General features: G+C 46.5%; 2 protein-coding genes across 2 annotated transcripts in view; one reads left to right on the plus strand and one right to left on the minus strand.

Annotated features, from left to right (window-relative positions):
• The window catches only part of LOC127040025 (potassium voltage-gated channel subfamily V member 2-like), a 346324-nt gene that overhangs the window by 33970 nt on the left and 295909 nt on the right, over positions 1–16445 (plus strand). The gene's annotated exons all lie outside the window — the stretch shown is intronic.
• The window catches only part of RAB11B (RAB11B, member RAS oncogene family), a 41234-nt gene that overhangs the window by 11538 nt on the left and 13251 nt on the right, over positions 1–16445 (minus strand). Inside the window, exon 2 of the mRNA XM_050933828.1 lies at positions 2564–2759. Coding sequence (XP_050789785.1) covers positions 2564–2759 — 196 coding nt within the window. The remainder of the gene's footprint in view (positions 1–2563; positions 2760–16445) is intronic.

Genomic DNA, 16445 nt, shown 5'->3' on the forward strand with positions numbered 1-16445 from the left:
GCTTATGCTCAAATAAATTGGTTAGTCTCTAAGGTGCCACAAATAAATGCTCCTGTTCATTTTTCAGTTAGTTTTCCCATTTCAAATGTTTGTTTGTTTATTTATTTATTTTTTAAAAAGGGCACTAAGGGTTTCTCTTTAAAAAGATAAAAGAGAGTTTCAACTTTTAAAATGGGATTTTCAGAAAACTGAAATGTATTTAACAAAACATTGAAGAATCTGGAGGCTATTTTAAGCAGAACATAAAGGGAAACTCACTATCATTTCCAAGAATAAGATAGATAGGAGACTTCTGTTCAAAAAAAGTTTTGCTGAGTTTATGTAATCTATCTTTCCACTATGACATGTAAGTAGGAAAATAAATTACTAGAAAAAAAGACCAATACGGACTTTTTTTTTTTTAATTTAAGAGATTCTCTAGGGTATTTGGACCCTTTCCCCCTTGGCCCATTATCCCAGAACCTGAGCTGCCCTTTCAACAAGTTTTTCACAGCAGCCAATTTCAACTCAATTTCTTTAACATTTAACTTCTACAGAGCAAGTGACTTGAGTGGCTAAAAGGGACACAACACAGGGCTGGGAAAAAAAAACAAAAAAAAACACACACACACGGCAGTTGGGATGGGAGATGGGGTAGTTTAAAATAATCATTCCTTCCTTTAGTCAGGGGCTCTTTGTTCCTGCAACTTCCTCTCTTCACACCTGTCCCCAAAGAATGCCAAAAGCCAACATTTCAGCCCCACCCCCATCCAATTTAACACAATGGACATGGATGCCTTTTTGTCCACAATTCAGTGACAAAGCCCATTGATGACATCAGAAAGGTCCAATCAGCTCATCAGAATGTGGCTTTGGCTAACCCAGCTCCCAACCACACTAGCTGTCTTCCTCTAGAAGAGAAAAGTCCTGTGTTTTGGGATGCCAGCATTCTGCCTGTGTGTGACAGGCAAATTGAAATTGGGATCTGAACACTCTACTTTTTAAACAGAACATTTTTTCCCTCCAAATTAGACTCAATTTTAAATCTTTAGGTTGAGTTTACTTGTTTCTCTCACGCTCCATTTCAAAACAGTAATACATGCCTACACGCCACCAAGGCGCAGCATTCTCTGCAGTAGTCAGGATCTAGTTTCTATAGCAAGGCCTACAGATTTTGGGTCTCTAGGAGCTTTTGTAATACAAATATGTAAATTAATATGAATGGACCAACCATGCACTTATCTCAGTGTGCAACCTGCAGCAAAGCCAGCAGATATCATCGTGAAGACATCCTTCACTTTTGAGAAGGCCTCTTATTTGAAAGCATTTCAGAACTAGGTGTCTAGAGAGACGACATGCCCAATGCTTAGCAGCCAACATTATCAAAACTAGCTTCTAGTTTTTGGGTGCTTAACTCAGTGACTCCAGAGGTATAGGGTGCCCACAGCTCCTAAGGACTTCAAATGAATCTGTGATAGTTGGCACCCCTGAAAACCAAGTCCCATGTGTCTCAGATTGGAAACCAAGTCAGTGGGCACTTTTGAATTTTTTTGGGCCTGGATGCCTGGACTAAAGGATCAAATAATGCCCATTTATTAAGAGAGACTACTATTAATGTGACTGAAACACCTCATGAAGGTAGTACGTTTTAGGCAGCAAGAGAATCAGACAGAACTTTTGGGGTTACCAATGGCATTAGGGATGTAAACAATATGTAAAAACAGTAACCATGTAACCGATTAAAATTCAGTTACACAGTTAAACGCTCACCTGGGGAACTAGGGGCGACAGGATGCTTCAGCACCCCCACATTTTACATGGGGCTCCCTGCTGCCACCCTCATGCCCAGGGCTCCCCAGGCACACATGGCCAGCAGCTGAGAGGGACCCTGGACGGAGTTTAATTATTAACAGAAACCAATTAGCATCAACCCTATCGGTTAACTGGTTAAACTCTTACATTCCTAAACGGCATAGTCTACTTTAAATAGTGTCATTCCAACTGAGCAATACTTTCCACCATATTCATCTAGACTCCTCCCTATCCCACCCCCTAGCCATTCTTATTATAGTGTACAGTAACCTTTCAGAGTAAAAACACAAGTAGCATTGTGGTGGTTCTCTAGTGCAGTGTTCTCAGCCAGGGATATGCATACCTCTGGGGGTATGCTGAGGTCTTCCAGGGGGTACATCAACTCATCTAGATATTTGCATGGTTTTACAACAGGCTACATAAAAAGCACTAGTGAAGAACAGTACAAACTAAAATGTCATACACAAAATGAGAAAGTATGCAGCATACCTATTGAAAAACTGCTACTTTTGTATTTTTAGGTCTGATTTTGGAAGCAAGCAGTTTTTAAATGAGGTGAAACTTGGGGTATGCAAGATGAATCGGACTCCTGAAAGGGGTACAGTAGTCTGGAAAGGTTGAGAACCACTACTCTATTGAGCCTCACTGATTGCAGATTTAGTGTGCAGATTAACCCTGGGAGTAGAAAGTAAAACTGGATTCTTTCCTTCTCATGTGTTTCCATCAACAGCAGAAGTGGAGCAGAAGAGAGCTGCTGCTGGGTAATACTCACGCTGAGGTTATGGCACGATATCGTTCCTGCCCTGCAGTGTCCCAGATCTGGGCTTTTATCGTCTTCCCATCCACTTGGATGCTTCTGGTTGCAAATTCCACCCCGATGGTGCTCTTACTCTCAAGGTTGAACTCATTGCGAGTGAAGCGTGACAGAAGATTACTCTTCCCTACTCCAGAGTCCCCAATCAACACAACTGGAAGAAATCAAAATTAATCGTTTATCTTGATATTTGTGGGAGGAATTAATGATAATATTTTATGACTTGGGAAACGTCAACTCAATCCATGTGAAACGTGACCCAAGATTACTTTTCCCTACTCCAGAGTCCCCAGTCAACAGAGTTTTATCAGGCCACTCACTGCTTGCCCAGATGCACAGTACAAAACCCCTAAAACAATTATTTGCAATCCCTTCAGTACAGGTTTCATTCTAAGAAGTTTCTGATCCTTAGGCATAAGGAGAGCTTCACAAAGTTAGGCAGAAAGAAAGATAGTCAGACACTTACCATATGAGCAAGATCTGAAAGAAACTCATGTTTCATAGTGTAAAACTGTAATTCATCCAGCAGCCAGTTTCTGGTAGGTTACATCATTGTTGGTAAATGACCATTCAAAAATCTCCACCTGAACGTGGCAAGGTTCCAACTAAACGTTGGAGAGAAATGGTATAAACCAGCAGTTCTTAACTTGCGGGCCAGTCAGCACACAGGTGCAGTCCATGTGACATCCTTAGGGCCATACAGGTTGTATTGGCTATGGCCCATATAAAACGCTTCTCACAGTGGTAAATAGGTTGCAAACCACTGGTATAAACAGCACTGAAGAGATCTTTACTACAAACAGATCAAATTTTACAAAAATACTTGCAATTAGATTAAAATTAAATTAATGCCAGATCCCAATGCCATTTCCTAAATCTGGGACCAGCCACACTTAACATTACATGTATTCAGAGTAAACCCAGTCTTGGCTTGCACTTGTGCTCACACTCTAAGGAGATAAACAGGTTGCTCCTTTATTCTTTGGTCAGTTGATGACCTCCAGACACAATCCCCTCTCCCCCAAATCAACAACTTATTTTCTCAGCCAGATTTGTCACAAAAGTTTCTTAACAGAACATTACAGGGACTTTGGCAAACATTTTAGGCAATTGCCTACAATCTCTTTGTGAGATCCTACCATATTAAGTTTATGCATCATTATGCGACAGGGATTATATATAATTCCATGGGGGAGAGTACACACATCCTTTTAGGAACTACGAACAGCAGCGGGTAATTAGGCAAATTCCCTCACATTGTAAACACCTCTAGAGCGAGGTATCACCCCCTGAGGAGGCTCCCTTTTATTAGTTCAAAATGGATTCTCCAGAGGCCAATGGACAAAAAGGAAGGACTAGAGAGAGTCTAAGTTTAAACTTACTCAGTCTTTGTTCTGATCTAGCAAAATGGACAGGATCAGATTTGTCAAAGGGGAGGGCCCCAATCCTTAGGGAATGGTTGAAAGGACTGACACCAACTGGAGCTCTTGGGGAGATGATCTCTGTTAAGCTTGTTTATTTTTTTAATGTTCTAATGCTTTTACCTTAAGAATAAATGTACTTGCTTAGAAAGAGTTGTGTGGTAACTTAACTGCGGCAATTACACTCTTTAGAGCCTGCGGAGGTAGCAAAGTGCAGAAATAGGCCTGTTCAGCAGTCTGCCTTCCTGGAGCAACTCTCACTGCAAGCAAGGAACTATGAAGACCGGAAAAACCCTGGTTAGGAGGGACAAAGACAAAAGGTCTCCATCCAAGAGAGGTGATGGCTGAGGAGCCTAGAGTTGATGCTCTTGTGGGACCATGAGGGGAAATTATAGGTACAAGGACTACTTTTTTTTTTTTTTTTTTTAATCCCTACATTAGGGAGTGCACAAGTTAGCAAGCAATAAATAAATGGAAACTCATGGTCAAAATCAACAAAAGCCACCTTCACCAATCACAGCAAAGAATATGAGCATCATTTGCCCCTTTTGGAAAAGAGGTTACTGAAGTTGACGGTAGGTCAAAGAGGCAGACAGACAGACTGCAGGTGGGACATCCCATTATTGCAATAGCAAGGGTGAATTATAATGTGTGGGTCGCAGGTCACCTCACAGACTTCCCTTCACTAAATGAGGTACTTCTGCCTGCCAGCCAGGAGCATACATTTCTTAAATGTGTATGGATATGGTGTGTGTTAAGCAATATAATTGAAGAGTCTTAATTTTTAAGTTTTTGTACGTTAGAAAATAGGATTTTTTTATTTATTAGATTATTAATTTCTCTACTCATGATCTATGTTACACTGCATTTGGATGGTAATTTAAATTCAATTAATACACAAGACATTTAAAAAATGTTTAATTACTTATGTAAATATTTCTGGATACATAAAGTATAAAATATGTTCTCAAACTTCTTAATTTATTAAAGGACGTATTATCTGTAGCCGGTGAATTGAACTGACTGTTTCTGGTCCCCATACCTGTTTCTGGTCCCCTATACACCAGACATTACTGGTGGCTTTTGGCCTCAAATTGCTCCCTCAAGGCATTCCTAAGCCTTGCAGCCCCACGCTGGGCCCCTCAAATAGCCCTGTTCTCTGGCTGTTCAAATTCAGCCTCCAGGTGTTGAACCTCAGAGTTCCATGCCTGAGTGAATCTTTCACCCTCCCCTTCACAAATGTTATGGAGGGTACAACACGCAGATATAACCGCAGGGATGTGGTCGTTGGCCAGGTCCGGCTTCCCATACAGAGCACCAGTGATCCTTTACACAACCAAAAGCACACTCCACAGTCATTCTGCACCGGCTCAGCCTGTTGTTGAACCACTCCTTGCTGTTGTCAAGGCTCCCTGTGTAGGGTTTCATGAGCCACAGCATTAAAGAGTAACTGGGGTCTTCAAGGATCACAATGTGCATTTCGAATTCCCCTCTGGTGATCTTCTGGTTTGGGAAACAAGTCCCAGCCTGCAGCTTCTTGAACAGGCCAGTGTTCCAAAAGATGTGTGTGTCATGCACCTTTCCAGGCCAGCCTGCATTAATGTCAATGAAATGTCCACAGTGATCCACAAGCGCTTGGAGAACCATAGAGAAATACCCCTTCCTATTAACATACTCAGGGCTAAGTGGGCTGGTGCCAGAATTGGAATGTATGTGCCATGTATCGCCCCTTCGCAGTTATGAAAACCCATTTGTGCAAAGCTGTCCACAATGTCCTGCATGTTACCCAGAGTCACCGTTCTTCTAAGCAGGATGCAATTACTGGCCCTGCAAACTTGCATCAACACAATTCCAACGGTCGACTTTCTCACTCCAAACTGGTCAGCGACTGATCAGTAGCTGTCTGGAGTTGCCAGCTTCCAGACTGCAATAGCAACCCGCTTCTCCACCATCAAGGTAGATCTCAATCTTGTGTACTTGCGCTGCAGAGTGGAGGCAAGCTCTTCACATAGTCCCATGAAAGTGGCTTTTCTCACCCAAAAGTTCTGCAGCCATTGCTCATGGTCACATCGTTATGCAAGTCTGGGATCCTACCACTCAGTGCTTGTTTCCTGAGCCCAAAAGCGGCGTTCTACAGTGGTGAACATGTCCATGAATGCCACAAGCAAACTCGTATTGTATGGATTACTCGAGTCGATATCGTCATCGGAACCCTCACTATCACTTTGGATCCTATGGAACAACAACTGCCAAACCCTGGTGAGACTCGTCAGCATACTCCTTTGGGCTCCATTCCCGTAGACCAAAAGGGAAGACAAGAGCGTACAGTACAAAAAAACATTGAAAAATGGCACCAAATGTGGACAGAAGCACAGGGAATGTTAGGATGCTAACTGATGCATCACAAGGTGTTGGGACAGGACACAGAATGCCCTGCACCCTCCACCCCCTTCCCACAAGAAAGGTGGAAAGAGGTGTTCTGTGGGTAGCTTCCCACAATGCACTGCTCCCAATGCCGCTGCAAGTACCGCAAATGTGGCCACACCAGTGCACAAGCACCTGTCAGTATGGAGACACTACAACACTTTCCCTACTACACTCTCCGAAGGTAGAGTTTAGCTCACAGTGCTGTACATCTGCAAGTGTAGCCATGCCCTGAGTCAGCTTCATGCAGCCCTTGAAGGCTAGTTACTACACAATGGCCAACCTCCCACTGATTCCAAGGGGAGTTACACTCTGGATTTTGGGGGTAAGCAGTCCTAAATTTCCACAGACTATAAATGGAGTTTGCCCTAACTCTAGAGTGAGATTAACACCCCGATCTAGACATATGTTCAGTATTTTTGATTATCAGATTCATAGACAAATGGAGAAGGGGAGGAGGAAGAGGTCATTGCATCCATCTCGTGACAAGCAAATTCAGGGATCTCCTAAAATTCTTAGTTCTCCAGTCTTGCCATAATCCTGCTAAGAGGGAGTGGCATTTCAGCTGTATCAAGATTGTGTCATTGAACTCTATATGAATTTATGAAAGTATGCTGATGAGTGAATACAATGTAACTAAAATATGCTTCATGCAAAAGGTCTCTTGTAAGGTATCATTACAAAGCTTATAATCTGAGTGTGGTCATCCTATTTGTATAAATGTGTTACTCTTGTATCTGAAACTAGAAATACGAAATATAACTGAGGGCCTATTGTAATTATGCAAAGTGTGGGCCATTAATGGTGGTTTGGCATCATGATGGCTCCCATCAACCAGGACAACTGACTGTGAATCACTCTGTTTGCAGACAGGCCTTCCTGTGAGTCAGGCTGGGAGGACTGAAGGCTTAGGGTGTTACCGTGACATGTGATCATGTCACCTGAACTGGAATCCATCTTTAACCTCGTGCTTTTCCATTGAGAAGGATTCCTGCCTTATGCAAAAGATATACAAGTGGGAGGAACTGGACAAAGAGGATGGCCATCATAACAAATGCCCTAGCTACCACTTGAGCTGGAACAAGGGCTGTACCAGGGGAAAGGATTGTGCCCAGACTAGGAAGGCATCCAGTCTGTGAAAGAAACTTATTGAAACATCTGAGGGTGAAATTTTAGCTGTATTCAGTTTTATTACTGTACTAGGCTTAGACTTGCATGTTCCATTTTTATTTTCCTCAGTAATTCACTTTGTTCTGTCCATCACTATTTGGAACCACTTAAATCCTACTGTCTGTATTTAATAAAATCTCACTTTAAATATTAACTAACCCAGAGTACATATTAATACCTGGGGGGAGGAGGGGGAGAAAACAGCTGTGCATCTCTCTCTATTGGTGTTTATGAGTTTACCCTGTATAAGCTTTATGCAGGGTTAAAATGGATTTATTTGGGTTTGGACCCCATTGGGAGTTGAGCATCTGAGTGTTAAGACAGGAACACTTCTTAAGTTGCTTTCAGTTAAGTCTGCAGCTTTGGGGCATGTGGTTCAGACCCTGGGTCGGTGTTGGAGCAGACTGGCGTGTCTGACTCAACAAGGCAGGAAAAGCAGGGGCAGAAGTAGTCTTGGCACATCAGTTAGCAGCCCCAAGGGGGTTTCTGTGATCCAACCCCTCAAAGGATATTCTGTCTTTTGAATGACATTTTGGTTAGAAAGGGTCGATTTGCAAATATCAAGTTTGTTTTGCCAGTCATTACATCCAATTACATTAATAATTTGGGTAACTACTAATTAGTATTTATACCACTTTTCATCCAAAGGTCTCCAAGTACTTTACAAACATCAATCCGCATAATAACCTTGTGAGTTAAGCAAGGGGAAGCAGAAGACAAAGGTTGAAGTGACTTGCTCAAAGGTCACACAACATGTCAAAGTCAGACATGAGTTTAGAATTCAGGAGGTTCCTAGCATCAGGAACAATTCAGTAGACAATGTTTGCTCTACATCTATCAGCAGAGCTTTCTGGTGGAGTAAAATGAAAAAATTTGTTTTGGATGTGGTGTGAAGCTTTTTTTTTTTTTATAAAGTAATAAGTGAACATGAAATAGGTAGGGCAAAACTCAAATTGTAAAAACTCTTTGGAGTAGGGACAAATCTGTCCTGCATTTCTACAGGGCCTAGCACAATGGGAACCTGGTCTATGAGCTCTAGGTGTTTTTTTTTTTTTTTGCAAAATTATACATCACTTTCAAATGCTCCTACACTGGAACATACCAAACCACAATAGCATGAATGGGCTCTAAAGGTACTAAAAAAGTTGCAATGATCTAACTAGATAGATTTTTAATTTAGTTACATTAGGGATTTGCACTGGTTTAAGTGCATGTAAAAATCAGTTTAACTCAAGCTTGCATCCTCAAATACAGTGATGCTTACCTCTTTCCTATATTTCCTTCTCTCTCCTAGCTACATGCTGCCATCAGTTTACTTTGTTTGGTACTTGTAGTAATGGGTGCTCTATAAACACACATAGTACAGTACGTGGGCAAAAGAAAGAAAGGGGCACAAATGGTAAACTGGTTGCTAAAATAGTCTGTTCCCAGGTCATTAAAGGCATTTAAAAATCTAGGATAAGGACCCTGAATTGGACAGAGTTGAGGGTGTAGAAGAGATCTATTTTTATATTACACGCTCACCAGCTTGTCCCATCCAGAAGGCAAGCTGCTGCGTGCTGGACAAGTTGGAACTGCAGACTGGTCTTTTAAGTGCATTGTCTAGAGGGAACTGTTGTGCTTTAGTCTAGAAATAATGAATTAATGCATTATTGTTGCTAGGTCCTCATCCCAGAGAAGTGGTTGAAGCCTTCTGCCTATCTGGAGGTGCAAGAAACATTATTAACACTACCTAGTTCACAAAAAGAAGATTCAAGTCTCATACTGAATTCCAGATAACTGAAGTACCAATGGCGAAGTTCAGCCAGTAAGAACCAAAAATAGACATCCTGACTTTAAAAACACACATCTCATAGCAGAGCTAGAGCAGTAAAGATGGAAGAGCAGATTAAAAAAAAATTGAGCACAAAGTTGATTTTCTTACAGTTGTGCAGCTTAAGCTGATGCTAATGACACTGTCATGGAATATCTCACAGATAGTAGATGACTTCACGAATCTCAGAAGCTTGTTGAAGATAAACACTCAAGCAATCTTCTCAGAGATCCTTCCTGTCCCACAAGCAAAGGAAGACAGAAGATTGAGGAAGTGAACCGCTGGATAGGTAAGTGTTGCATGATGGAGGGTTTTGGTTTTGTGGAACACTGGTCCACTTTCTATGGGGAGAAGGGACAAGACGGTTACTCACCTTTGTAACTGTTGTTCTTCGAGATGTCTTGCTCATATCCATTCCAGTTAGGTGTGTGCGCGCTGCGTGCACGTTCGTTGGAAGATTTTTACCCTAGCAACACTCGGTGGGTCGGTTGGGTGCCCCCTAGAGTGGCACCACCATGGCGCCGGATATATACCCCTGCCAACCCAACCGCTCCTCAGTTCCTCCTTGCCGGCTACTCCAACAGTGGGGAAGGAGGGCGGGTTTGGAATGGATATGAGCAACACATCATCATCATCATCATCATCTCGAAGAACAACACAGTTACAAAGGTGAGTAACCGTCTTTTCTTCGAGTGATTGCTCATATCCATTCCTGTTAGGTGATTCCCATGCCTTACCTAGGCGGTGGGGTCGGAGTCAGATGTGGCAAAATGCAAAACTGCTGAGCCAAAGGCTGCATCATCTCTAGACTGTTGAACCAGAGCATAATGCGAAGCAAAGGTGTGGACTGAGGGCCAGGTAGCTGCACGACATATTTCCTGGATTGGTACATGAGCCAGGAAGGTAGCAGATGAAGCCTGAGCCCTGGTAGAATGTGCGGTGAGATGGCTCGAGGGAATATGAGCCAAGTCATAACAAGTGCAGATGCATGCCGTCACCCAAGAGGAGATCCTCTGGGAGGAGACAGGTAGGCCCTTCATTCGGTCTGCCGCTGCGACAAAGAGTTGGGGCGATTTATGAAAGGGCTTCGTCCGTTCAATATAAAATGCGAGTGCCCTACGGACATCTAGGGAGTGCAATTGTTGCTCCCGTTGTGATGAGTGCGGCTTCGGGAAGAAGACCGGACAGAAGATGTCCTGATTGATATGGAAGGCCGATATCACTTTAGGGAGGAATGCTGGGTGTGGTCACAACTGCACCTTGTCCTTGTGGAAGACAGTATACGGTGGGTCCACCGTGAGCGCCCCAAGCTCAGAGACTCGTCTGGCCGATATAATGGCTATGAGGAAAACTGTCTTCCAGGACAGGTAGAGCAGCAAGTTGCTAACAGCTCGAATGGTGGAGACATAAGTCTGGTTAAGACCAGGTTGAGGTCCCAGGTAGGGGCAGGGTGGCGTACTTGGGGGTATAGGCACTCCAAGCCCTTGAGGAACCTGGAAACCATAGGGTGTGAAAACATGGAGCGTCCACTCTCCCCTGGGTGGAAGGTAGAAATGGCCGCCAAGTGCGCCCTCAATGATGATACCACTAGGCCCTGCTGTTTGAGAGACCAGAGGCAGTCCAGGATGGTGGGGATCGAGACCTCGGTGGGAGTAACATTTTGCATTTCGCATCAGCAGGAGAAACGCTTCCACTTGGCCAGCTACGTAGACCAAGTGGAAGATTTCCTGCTATCCAGGAGTATTTGTTGTACTGAGGCAGAGCAGCATAACTGACTGGCTCAACCACGCAGGAGCCATGCCGTGAGGTGAAGGGACTGCAGGTCTGGGTAGTGAAGTCTGCAGTGGTCCTGAGTTATGAGGTCTCGGAGAAGAGGCAGGGTAATTGGGCTGGCTATCAACAGGTCGAGCAACATAGTGTACCAGTGCTGCCTGGGCGACGGTGGGGCGATCATGATCAAGCAATCTCCGTCCCTGTGGAGCTTTAGCAGGAGCCTGTGAACCAGCGGGAACAGTGGAAAGGCGTAAAGCAATTGGCTCGTCCACGGTATCAGGAAAGCGTCCGAGATCGAGCCCAGGGAGAGACCTCAGAAGGAGCAGAACATCTGGCATTTCCTGTTCTCACGGGAAGCAAAGAGGTCTATGCGGGGAAATCCCCACTTCCGGAAAACAGAATGAATAATGTCTGGATGGATCAACCACTCGTGAGAGCGGAAGGCTCTGCTGAGTCGATGTGCCAGAGTGTTCCGAACCCCTGGGAGAAAGGATGCTACTAGGTCTATCGAATGGGCTATACAAGAGTCCCAGAGTTGAATGGCTTCCTAACAAAGGGGGGAGGACCGTGTCCCCCCGTTTATGTAATACATGGCTGTTGTGTCTCAGCATTCACAGACAACACAACCACCTTGCAGATGCTGTTGAAACGCCTGGCACGCAAGGCGGACTGCTCTCAACTCTCAGACATTGATGTGCAAGGTCAGTTCCTGAGATGACCAAAGGCCTTGAGTGCGAAGATGTCCAAGGTGAGCACCCCAGCCGAGAGATGACGCATCCGTCGTCAGGGCCACAGAAGGCTGGGGTGGATGGAATGGCATTCCTGCACACACCAGGGAGGGTGTCAACCTATAGTTGAGGGAGCCTAGGAGTCTCGGTGGAACCGTGAGGATCCTGTCTATATTGTGTCTTCCCGGGTGGTATACTGAGGAGAGCCAAGTTTGAAGGGGACATAGGCATAGCCTGGAGTGCTTGGTCACAAACGTGCAGGCAGCCATGTGACCCAGGAGGCTGAGACAAGTTCGAGCGGCAGTGGTTGGGAATTTTTGTAGGCCTTGTATAATCTGTATCATTGCGTGAAACTGTGGCTGTGGTAAGCAGGTCCTGGCGAGATTGGAGTCCAGAATGTCCCCAATGAACTCTATTCTTTGTGTGGGAACCAGAGTAGATTTCTCTAGGTTGATCATCAGGCCTAGCTGGATGAATAGGTCCTTGACGATGCCCACGTGCAGTATTACTTGGGTCTCGGAGGCCCCATGAATGAGCCAATCGTCGGGATACAGGAAGACGTGTATGTGTCAACGACAGAGGGAGACAGCGACTATGGCCATACACTTTGTGAACACTCTTGGGGCTGTGGAGAGGCCAAACAGAAGGATCGTAAATTGGAAATGTTGATGGTTGACCACAAACCTGAGGTACTGTCTGTGCGGAGGATAAATGGCAATGTGAAAATACGCGTCCTTCATGTCAAGGGCGGCATACCAGTCTCCAGGATCCAAGGATGGGATGATGGTCCCCAAGGATACCATGCGGAACTTCAACTTTATCAAGAACTTGTTGAGTCCCCACAGGTCTAGAATTGGTCTGAGACCTCCCTTCGCCTTGGGGATTAGGAAATAGCGGGAATAGAGTCCCTTGCCCCTCAAGTCCTCCGGTACCTCTTCTATAGCTCCCATGGCAACGAGGGACCGTACCTCCTGCAAGAGGATTTGCTCGTGAGAGGGGTCCCTGAAGAGGGACGAGGATGGGGGTGACGAGGGTAGGGGAAATAAACTGAAGGCAGTATCCAAATCCTACCGTGCATAAGACCGAAAGGTCTGAAGTTAGTTGGGACCATGCAGGGAGGAAAGAGGAAAGGTGGTTGCAAAATGGAGGGAAAGGATCCTCTTGAACAACTGGTACGTTGCCCTCGGGCATGCCTTCAGAAGTTTGGTTTAGGTCCTGTGGGTGGTTTGGCGGGGCCGTGATTCTGACCCCCTTGGGGTCCGGACTGCCATCTACGATTGCCTCGGCCACGCCTCCTGCCAAAGTCCTGTCGCTGTCTAGGCGGGGGGTAAGGGCGCTGAGGCTGGGGACGGAAGGGTCTGCGCTGAGTCTGCGGTGTGTGCATCCCGAGCGAGAGCATGATCACCCTCCTGTCCTTCAGACTATGCAGCCTAGGGTCAGTCTTTTCCAAAAATAGGCCCTGACCTTCAAAGGGCAAGTCCTGTAGAGTATGCTGCAATTCAGGTGGAAGGCCTGACACCTGAAGCCATGATATTCGCCTCATGGTAATTCCTGAAGCCAGAGTTCTGGCCGCGGAGTCGGCTGCGTCTAAGGAGGCCTTGAGAGAAGTTCTCGCCACCTTCTTTCCTTCCTCCAAAAGGGCTGCAAAGTCTTGGTACGGGTCTTGGGGGACTAGCTCTGTGAATTTCTCAACTGCCGCCCAGTGTTATAGTTATAGTGGCTAAGCAGGGCTTGTTGGTTTGCCACCCTGAGTTGGAGGCCCCCGGCAGAGTAGATTTTAAGCCCCAATAAATCCATGCACCTAGCCTCCTTTGCTTTTGGGGCAGGGGCTTGCTGGCCATGGTGCTTGCTGGCCATGGCGCTCCCTTTCATTAACCGACTGGACGACGAGGGAGCAGGGAGGAAGGTGTACGTACAGGTACTCATACCCCTTAGAGGGCACCATGTACTTTCTCTCAACTCCCTGAGCCATGGGCAGAATAGATGCTGGAGACTGCCAGATGGTATCAGCCTTCGCTTGGATCATCCGAATAAATGGTAAGGCCACCCTTGTGGGAGTGTCAGCTGACAAAATATCTACCACCGGGTCCTCTATCTCCGGAACCTCCTCCACCTGGACGTTCCTATTCAGAGCCACCCGTCTCAGGAGGTCTTGATGTGACCTTAGGTCAACTGGAGGAGGGCCCGAGGAGGATGTTCCTGCCACTGCTTCATCTGGAGAAGAGGAAGAGGAAAGGCCAGGGACAATTGGGTCCTCCGTTGTCTCGTGGACTTGGGGGACGTCCGGCTCTGGTAGGACCGGAGGGTCTGGTGCCCGAACGGGAGCGTCCTCCATAGTCGCAGGAGGGGGGTGGCTAACAGTAGCCTCCGGCACCCGGTGCTCCGACGGTACGGAGCATGATGGCACTGGAGGTCCACCTTGGGCTTGGTGATATGCCCAAGGTGTCCAGAAGGACCACTGATGAGGTCCTTCATCTTGAGCCTGGGTCTCTTGAAAGACACAGCTGGGAACATCTAAGTCACGATCCTGTGCATAGGAAGCACTGTCTGCATGGGATGACATAGATGCATGGCGAGACGGCCAAGGAGGAGCTGAAAACCCCTGAGAATGGTCTCTATTCCTGGGTAGTGTCTGTCTGTACGCTGCAGCGGAGAGCGGTACCGGGCGCTATACCGGTACCGGGAACGAGACCGAGACCAGGACCTGCGACTGGAACAGTGCCGGGAGGTCGACCGGGACCTCGAAGCTCGACGCTGGGAGCAGCTGCGAGAGGTGCGGTGCCGGGAGCTTGATCGGTACCGAGAGTACCAGGGCGGTGAACTGGGTCTTGAACGGTGCCACAAGTGCAACCGGTACCGAGATGGAGAACGGTACTGGGACTGCGAGCAGCATCAGGACTGGGATTAGCAATGGGACCGAGAACGCCGGCGGGACTGTGATCGTGATCGGTGCCTCTCAGCGATGCTGACGGAGGATGGTCTCAGTAAGGCAGGCTTGCCTATGGACTATATTACCCGCACTGGCGGTGCCCGGGTTTGAGGCAGCGCAGACTCCGTCAGTGCAATCACTTCCCTTGCCGCAGAGAAAGTCTCCGGTGTGGAGGGAATAGTAAGTTCAACCATGGCATGTGCCGGGGAGCTGTCAGGCACCGGACTCGATGGCTCTTGCGGGACCGGAATCGACAGTGCTGATGGTGCCGGGAGGTCCGACTTAGACGGGTGCTCCGACTGCAGTGTGGACATGGAAGCTGCAGGAGTCTCTGCGGGTAAAAAAAAACCACAAGAGAGGGAGCGGTGCCGAGCAGATATTTGCCGGCAACGGTTGGTGCCGAGGGGCCTTAGCGGTATCAGTGCGCTCCGGTGCCGAAGATGCACTTCTCCCCAGTTCGGACTGTCCGGCGCTCAGTGCCGATGGTGGAGGAGTAAGAGCTGCCTCCATCAGGAGCTGTCTAAGACGAAAGTCCCACTCCTTTTTAGTCCGCAGCTTGAAGGCCTTGCAAATGCGGCACTTATCTGCGAGGTGGGATTCCCTGAGGCACTTAAGGCAGGAGTTGCGAGGGTCTCCTGTAGGGATCGGCTTGTGACAGGCCGAGCACGGTTTGAAACCCAGTGAACCGGGCATGGGCACCGGCACCGGGTGAGGGGAAGGGGCTAATCCCCAAACCTCTCTTGACTATATACACTAACTATGTTAAAGAAAATAATAAAACTAACTGCAAGTATTAAAGTTTGAACTATATACACAACAACGAAAAACTACGAGTAGCTAGGGAGGTGGAGATCAGCTAAGCTGCGCTCCACTGTTCCAAAGACTGACATGGGTGGTAAGAAGGAACTGAGGGGCGATTGGGTCGGCAGGGGGTATATATCCGGCACCATGGCGGTGCCACTCAAGGGGGTGCCCAGCTGACCCACCGAGTGTTGCTAGGGTAAAAATCTTCCGATGAATGCGCATGCGGTGCGCGCACACCTAACTGGAATGGATATGAGCAATCACTCGAAGAAGAATATATAGTTTGGTTGACCTCTGCCTCAGTAGAAGGGGAACCAAACTCCTTGGGGACAGGCTGGCTCGAGTAGTCAGGAGGGGGTTAAGCTAATAAAAGGGAAGATATGAGTGCTCAGCACAAAACTTGAGATAATCGAGAAAATAATTAACCAAGGAACCAAAGGACATGGAGACATTCACTAGTCTTGAATTGCCTATGCACCAATGCTAGGTGTCTGGGTAACAAACAAGAACTGGAATTGCTCATTTATGCACAAATTCAATCTAGCTGGTATTACTGAAGCCCACTGGAATGATTTGCACAACTATAATGTTAACATCAATGGTTATAACCTAGTTAGGAAGGATCAAGTGGGCAAAAGGGGAGAGGGAGTGGCACTGTCAAAAATGACATTACCGGTTTCAGAGTCACTGATAACGCAGAAGAAAATGATCCTTAATACTTACAGATCAATGTCTTAACAGATAAAGCACAAGATGGGGTATTAGTTGGTGTCTTCTA

This window comes from Gopherus flavomarginatus, chromosome 24, assembly GCF_025201925.1.
Source record: "Gopherus flavomarginatus isolate rGopFla2 chromosome 24, rGopFla2.mat.asm, whole genome shotgun sequence".
In the NCBI taxonomy this organism is placed as follows: domain Eukaryota; kingdom Metazoa; phylum Chordata; order Testudines; family Testudinidae; genus Gopherus; species Gopherus flavomarginatus.